The 7853-nt window shown below is 43.4% G+C and overlaps 2 protein-coding genes across 2 annotated transcripts; one reads left to right on the top strand and one right to left on the bottom strand.

The window, feature by feature from the left end:
- Positions 1 to 898: 898 nt before the first annotated feature.
- On the bottom strand, positions 899 to 1940 carry LOC306740033 (transcriptional regulator protein Pur-beta; the record flags this gene model as incomplete). Its single annotated transcript, XM_079222135.1, has 1 exon — positions 899 to 1940. The coding sequence occupies one exon, from the start codon at positions 1938 to 1940 to the stop codon at positions 993 to 995; it is 948 nt and encodes a 315-aa protein (XP_079078261.1). The 3' UTR covers positions 899 to 992.
- A 634-nt stretch (positions 1941 to 2574) lies between these two features.
- On the top strand, positions 2575 to 4692 carry h2az2a (H2A.Z variant histone 2a). The gene is made up of 5 exons (XM_079222140.1): positions 2575 to 2687; positions 3613 to 3690; positions 3821 to 3934; positions 4050 to 4179; positions 4380 to 4692. The coding sequence occupies exons 1-5, from the start codon at positions 2685 to 2687 to the stop codon at positions 4439 to 4441; spliced, it is 387 nt and encodes a 128-aa protein (XP_079078266.1). The 5' UTR covers positions 2575 to 2684; the 3' UTR covers positions 4442 to 4692.
- Positions 4693 to 7853: the final 3161 nt, after the last annotated feature.

The raw sequence follows: 7853 nt of genomic DNA, 5'->3' as shown, positions 1-7853 counted from the left end.
CTCAGCTCACTGTGACAAAAAGGTCACAGGGGTCAAACGTGGGCCTGTGTCATATGAGACATCATCAGTTGCCACATACTGCAGCAACTGGCTGACCAGATCTGCACCCAGAACCCCCTGAGGATGATGCGCAGGCACAGGTAATGCATACAGCAAAATACAGATTTTGGAGGCCATGAGACGAAAACGAGCCACGCGTTGCGAGGACGCTCTCCTCCACCGCGTTTCAGCTATCGGAGCAGGAGGTTAGCACCTGGAAAGGGAATTGGGGAGGGAGTGAAGAGGTCGTTTGGACTCGTTTGGATTGTCTGTAGAATCGGAACGAGCCGTGTGCTTTTAACAGATCACATTACGGGACCTGGGTGTCACGGGTCTGACTGGGCGAGCTGCTCGTTACGGATCATTTTAGACAAAAACACATGATTGAGTGACGTAGGTTGCTCGGTCCCATTCACACTCTGCTGGTTTGAGTATATAGCACATGTCTGCACACTTCCTTATCATCATCAAGCAGACTATACAGGTCAGCACCAGGTGAGCTCTTATTAGATATCACACCGGAAGTGGGTCTGGTAAGCTATTGGTGCATCTTGAGCACTGTCAAAACTTAATTTGCGGGGCTAACACTACATGTACGGTTATATCAAATAGAAAATCGATATACATATATAGATTTAGTTTTTATATCAATGGGGAATCTCATACAGGAGCTGACTACTGCAGTCCGCACTCATTTAGCTATAACATCCACCTAAACTTAGACAGTAATTTCTCAGTCAAATATATATATATATATATATATATATATATATATATATATATATATATATTTTTAAAATTTTACTCCGTTGTTCTAGCATTTTAAAGTTCGATTCGTCATGCACAGAATAGTCGTTCCTATATCTCTTGTTTATCGCCAGGCTTTGCATCATGTTTCATCGGCTCCGGCTCCCCTCCGCACGAGTGGCCGCCACTACCGACCCCCTCTCCGGTCAGTCGTCGTCCACCTCTTCGCCCTCCGACTCCTCTCCGGCTCTCCTCTCGTACATCTTATCCCGGTGCCTCTCCTGGATCTCCTTCATCTCCTCGGCGTAGCGGCTGAACGCGCCCCCGAACTTGCCCCACGCCTTGAAGGGGATCGTTATAGAGTTCCTGTAGCTGGGCTTCACTTCACTCACCCGTAAGAAAACTCCGTACTTGTTGGACCCGACGTCGAAGAAGAACCGCTTCGAGTCCACCATGATCGAGGTGCCCTCCGGAAGCTCGCTGTAGCCGCCAGGCCCCCCCGCGCCGCCGGTCAGCTCCTCGTCATCTCCCCCGTAGTCGTCTATCAACTTGGCCAAGGCGTCGCGGAACTCTATCAAGCCCTGGGCCGGGAGAGCGATGGTCTGTCCGGCCTGCATGCCGGCCCCGGGGATGCCACCCGCTCCGACTCCAAAGCCGGGGCCTCGGTTGACGGTCTGCCGGATCCGGAGGAAGCGGCCGCGCTGGTTCTCCTTCAGGTCGAGGTAGTATTTTCGGTTCTCGCGCACCAGGAACTCGCTCTTCAAGGCCCGCCTAGGCCCGGTGTCGTCCCCGCCGGATGATTGAGCGATCTGCTCCGGGCTGCTAGGCCCCAGCTGGGCGTAGTGCTCGATGAAATCCCCCAGGTAGTCGCGGAACTCCGCCGCGACTGACATGGAGAGGGTCAGACGACTTTTCGAGCCCCCGGCGCCGACCTCGGCGATTTTGATGAACCGGCCTTTGGCGTTCTGCTTCACATCGAGGTAGAAGCGTTTGTTCTGAATGTCCAGCCGCTTCGACGCCAGCTCCTGGGTCTCCGCTTCCCGTTGGTAATGCTGAAATCCGCCGCCACCGCTGCCGCCGCCTCCTCCCACTCCGCCACCGCCACCGCTGCTGCTGCCTCCACCGCGCTCACTGCCACTGTCCCCATCCGCCATCTTCGCCACCAGCAGCCCGTTCTCTGCGTATCTTTGACCCCCACACCACTCCTCCCCCTCCGTTGCCTGCCAAACTCGCTGAGGATACCGGACGGATCTCTGATTGGGCTCTGATTGGCTGCTGATGCTGTCAGTTATAACGTCAGCCTGAGGGATCGCGTGTTCATTCGTCAACTATCCTGTCTGTCATTATAACGTAACGGCCTCCTGGACGACGCTCACGTACATATACTGTACTTGCGGTTCATAACTGCACGCTACGTCAGTATTGAACTCACGTGTAACCAATACGACGGAGAATGTGTCCGTTGGTCAATTTACTGCAGGCATAACCAGTTTTCAAACGCACTTAGTACAAAACTATTTGTATTAGAAGAAGTTCAGAGTGTCCATGCACTGAAATCCAAGACTTAATTCCTCCTGATTATGTATTTTGAAAATTGTTGGGATGGATGCCCGTGGAAGGGCACTCCACTCATACTGTCCCGCCTACTTGTTGGTTCCGTGCGCAAAGGCAGGCACGATGATCTCGGGGTGGGGGATGGGTGGACGCTCTGTAAGCCGTTCGGTGATTGGTCGAAACAGAGATTCGAAGTAACATAACGCACTCTGATTGGCTGTCCAGACTCCCACGAGGGGTCGCATGCAAAAGATTTGCGAAAGGGTTTATTGTTTCTTTGCTTTCGGGAGCCGAAATTTGTTTGCTATCTGCTCAGTTCTACAATCAAATAACGCGACGGTAAAATGGTACGTGCGCCTTGGTTAACGCTAAACACTTCACCGGGGATGTTGGTACACTTATACTGTAATTTAACGTGCTACTGTAGAAAGTGCTGTTTTGAATTAGAACTGAGGAAATTCGACCAGTGTGTGTGGTTAAAAAAAAAAAAGCTTGATAAAGAGCTAATATGTTAGCTCCGAGTATTTGACGTTTTGTCCGGTAAATGCGACGTTATATTCACCGGGTGACGGTTGCTTCGTGTTAGGTTGATTAGGAACTTAAACTCGGTTTCATACTAAGTTGTTTTTTTGTTTGTTTGGTGGAATGGTGGATTAGCAAGCTAAGTTGAGCTAACGTTGCATTAGCCAAACGGATCGGTTACCGGTAGCCGTAGTTGGCCGTAAAGCGTGAAAGCAACGGTAATGTAGTAAAATCGACCGTGTGGTTTTTATTTTATTTGCGCAGACGAGACCCCGCGGGACGAACTTTGTAACGATTAAAATACGTTGGAAAAATAACGTAAACGCCAAAACTCTGAAAGCGGCGCGTTTTTTTGTGCGCTGACAGCGTTTCACGATTTTGTCAGAATGAATCTTTTTTCTCTTTTTTTTAAAATTTAAATAAATGTTTATAATTTCAGGTTTTATGCACGTAATATCTGGTCCCAGAGCGTGTGACCGCCTTCTGATGCGTTATGTTACGTATGATTGGCGGGAAAGTGACACCAGTTTAACCGGGCGTCTGTAACGTTTCCTATTCAAGTGTTCACTCGTAATTTCACCACTTAATGCGCATTTATTTGAAATCTTTTGAAAACCCAACCTTGTCCAGTCATTTAAAAATATAAGATGTTGTAGTACATATTTTTAAAGTCATGCAGGACTTATTTCCAAATGTTGTATCTTTACTTTCCACCCTGATTTCTATTGTTTGCTATATTTACCCCTGCAGGCTGGTGGCAAGGCAGGAAAAGACAGTGGCAAAGCCAAGGCCAAAGCGGTGTCTCGCTCCCAGAGGGCTGGGCTGCAGGTAAAACTCTTTTGTAATCTATTTATGGCAGTTTGTGGCCTAGCTGCACATGTAATGCGTCACCCGCCTCGATCGCAGAGCGTTTAACCTCCTTTTGTTTGTTTTGCTCATCTTTTTTCCCCCCTGCCAGTTCCCAGTGGGTCGTATCCACAGGCACTTGAAGACTCGCACAACCAGCCATGGCCGTGTAGGAGCCACAGCAGCTGTGTACAGTGCAGCTATCCTTGAATACCTCACTGCTGAAGTAAGCCATTCCCATTTTGTGCACGTTTGTAATTAATGGCAGGCGCTGCATGTCGCACGTAGGATGGGTGCAGTTTGCATTAATGTCTGCTTGTGGTCATTTATTTCCGTCTCAGGTACTAGAGTTAGCGGGCAATGCCTCCAAAGACTTGAAGGTGAAGCGTATCACTCCCCGTCACTTGCAGCTGGCCATCCGTGGTGACGAGGAGTTGGACTCTCTCATCAAGGCAACAATTGCCGGAGGAGGTGAGCTGACAGCTTTACAGAGCTATGCATTATATTTATTTCATATTTCAATAAAGCTTTTGTGTCTTGATTGTTTACGTGTCATACTTGCTTAGTGTGTTGGTGTCAATGTACAGTAATGCTATCTTACTCATTCTGTAGTAATATTTACAGCTACCTTTCGCATTAAACATTTAATCTTAATGTTTTTTTGTTTCCAGGTGTCATTCCCCACATCCACAAATCCCTCATTGGAAAGAAGGGCCAGCAGAAGACTGCATAGATGCCATGTTGACCATACATTTCAGGGCTTAGGCTTTGATAGGACCAGGAGTTCCCATTTGTTCTTTTTTATTATTAATATTATAGCAAACAAAGAGTGATTGTTAGGATTTGTGTTGTAATATTTCCCCATAACTAGACAATTAAAATACAGAAAACCCCTTAACGACAAAAAAAAAACTCCTTATATGTTATTGTAGAACGTTTGGCTGGGGATTTCATAATTATTTCAAACTACTTTGTTCAAGTGAATTTGTTTGATTGGCCTGGGACTCTGTAATGTTTTATACTGAAAAAAGAATTGTTAAAACCGTTTTTATATAAAAAAACAACTTGTATTGTGGTTATTTTCTTGGAGTTACTATATTTACTATGTTTCTAAAGGGGTTTTTTTGGGGTAGGAAATTGGGTAATGGCAAAATGTGAGATGGTGCTTCCCCCTCTTGACTTACTGTAATATTTTGAACTGCACATGCTTAGTGATGTATTAATAGTTCGTTTTGTTTACATCAAACATTGAAAATTCATTGAGAAGTAGTTATTGCAACCCTCTGTCCAGTGTTTTGTGTCTGTAGCACTTCAACAAATGTGTTAACCGTAAAATTGTTCCTCAGCTGCTGTGAACAGGCTACGTCGATCCTGCCGTCTTTGCCTCCCTGTGGAGCCGTTATCACGTCTATATAGTTGGTGCCCTGATATTTGGAGATGGGTTGAACCATATCTGTGCTTTAAAAATGTATTCACAGTACCTAAATGTATGCACAAACTGAAATGTCCCGGCTTTGAGTCATGACCTTTTTCAAGTAAAGAAGTCCAACAAGCTATGTGTTCAGGGAAATTACATATTTTTTCTTTGAATAAATACCCATTGCATGTCATCCTTGGCTTGAAACCACTACTGGAATTCTTTTTTGCAGTTTTGAATATGCTAAATCTTATAGGTTAGTTGTTAGGACTGTACTACACGAACAAAACCTTTAAAATAGTGTCATGTCAGCACTTGTCCTGCAGGGGGAGCCACTCACATTCTCAATAACACCCTTTTCCTGATTCAGTAAGAGATATAGTGCATATTATTCTGCCTTCAGCCATCCAGATCTGCACCATACAGCAAATATTTAGAGAAAATCTAGTTTTAAAAGCTACATGAAGCAAATTAAACGGTGTTAACAACATTGTGGTAACAGCAGTTTTCCAAAATACGCTAGTGATACATTTTTCCTTTAACTTTAGCCTTTTTTAAACTGGATTATGTATAAACTGTATACTGTATATATAACCTAACAGATCAGATTGATTTTAAATCTAATGTTATACTTGTGGCATAAAAAAACGCAACGGCATGAGGTTTGTTTTTGGATTTAATTGATCTAATCTAATTTAATCACAATATTCTGCAGAGATGTATGTATATATAAAAAGAGTATTTTCCGCTTTTAACACTTCAGTGAAACTATTGACTTGTATTAACTGACATTAAGTCACAATTCAAGAGGCCAATAATGGCTACACTGGATTTTATTTTACACATTTGTCATGTAAAGGTATATTTTCCTCTACAAGGTGACTGCATGATTCGTTTAAATGATGAGGATTCTGAAATAGATTTTTGCAGGTTTGAAGCACGCCTGTGTTTGTCATTGGGAGCTGGTTGTGAACATAGAGTATAGTAAGAATACATCAAATTGTTTAAAAAAAAGAATTGAAAAAGTAAATGCTAATGAAAACATTATGGTACCAACTGTACTAATAACAAAAATGGATTCAGGTTTCTTCCAGTAGTCGATCGCCGATACAAAAGTAAAAAAGACAATCACCAATCAAGATGGAGATGAACGTCAGTATTCAGTTCTCATTCGTTAAACTCCTTTAAAATGCATCACTTCAAATGAGTTACACACACACACACACACACACACACACACACACACACACACACACACACACAGAGGTTGCAGTCATCTGAACAACTTCCCATGATGTCTTCTCCTGGTGTTACCAGCATGAAACCATGTGATGTACTTCTGAACTATGTCTGTTGTGTTGTTGCTGTTTCCTGTTTTTATCATTTCTTTTGCTGTAATTGTGTTGCGAGTGATGATTTTCATTCCGAAGGGCATTTGGGCTGTTGATGACACTTTGAGCTCCGACCTTGAAAACTTCCCTTTTTTGTTAACAACACAGCTCGACAACAACGTGACTTCAGTTAATATTTTTGGAAGATGATTTGAAATCCTCGACTTTGCTGTCGAAAATCACTGAAGAAGTGTTTCCCAATCAGCCGGGTGAAAACGATGCCTCTTTACTCCAGAGATGCTGCATTGACAGTGTAATTAAACGTGAAGTATTTGAAAACATAAAACCCCCACAGTGGAAGCAGTGATAAGAGATCCTGTTGTTGACTTTAAACTACAACCATGGGGTCAGTGAGGAGCAAACATCGTACTGTTTCTCAAATGTTCTGGATCTCAGTTGAGGACTCACATACCCCTTTCTTAAATAGTGACATAATATCTACAATGTACTATTAAACCCATTTCTATCTCTTTTCTTCTTTCTGAAAAGTTGCCATATGTTGCTCAGAATAACTATCGAGAAAACAGTCACAAAATGCAATCTATTGGTTTTGTGTACATGGACGAAAACAATGCCAATGAAAAGTCAATTCAGATCATATTTCGTGGTCGACGCACACATGAAACACATCCACATGGCTATGCAGCGGTCAGAGCTATGCAGCGGAGCATTACATATTGCTAAATTTAATAGCACATACTTTTTAAAAGAACCTGTTGATCCCTACGCCCCCCTAATTAATCAAATCAAGAAAAAAACATGGTATAAATCCCAAATTAGGGTGATTGAAAACAATATGGTGATTGAAAACGTTTTTCCTAAACTCAACTGCTGAAAAAGTTTTTTTGTTGCCAAAATCTAACGTTTGTTTTTGTAACGTAATATTGTCCAGGAAAAGAAAACCAAAATGCAACCAAGAGGTTGCATTTTGTGACTGTTTCACAAAGTGCTGTCAGAGTGGGTCGCAGCAACAAAGAAAAAGATGGACAAGAAACAAAGTGTAACAATGGTATGTGATGAAGGGATGTGCCAAACTCCTTCTTGGCTCGGCAAAGAAAGAAGCTTCAAGGTGGGCGGGGCCAGATGCTCTTTTCCTTTGCAGACTCCTTGTTTGCAGTCTTTATGTGAAGCTAAGCTAACCTGCTGATGGCTGCAGGAACGAGAATACTTCCCACAATGTAAAATGCGTGCTTATTGTTCAGCTAGCATATGCATACTTGTTTTATTCGTCTTGAACAACCTTGCTTTTGCAGCAATTCTTTATCTTCATAATCACTCTTGAGAAGCCTTTCCCTTTAGTTCCCTGACAGAAACTTAAAGGAGTTGAACTCCGGGTT

Source organism: Taurulus bubalis (genome assembly GCF_910589615.1).
Source record: "Taurulus bubalis genome assembly, chromosome: 8".
In the NCBI taxonomy this organism is placed as follows: Eukaryota; Metazoa; Chordata; class Actinopteri; order Perciformes; family Cottidae; genus Taurulus; species Taurulus bubalis.
This window is presented reverse-complemented; position numbering and strand designations above follow the sequence as displayed.

Coding starts and splice junctions, on each gene's coding strand:
- h2az2a (XM_079222140.1), top strand. Junction 3,691..3,820: donor CCCAGAGGGCTGGGCTGCAG/GTAAAACTCTTT, acceptor CCCCCCTGCCAG/TTCCCAGTGGGTCGTATCCA. Junction 4,180..4,379: donor GGCAACAATTGCCGGAGGAG/GTGAGCTGACAG, acceptor TTTTGTTTCCAG/GTGTCATTCCCCACATCCAC.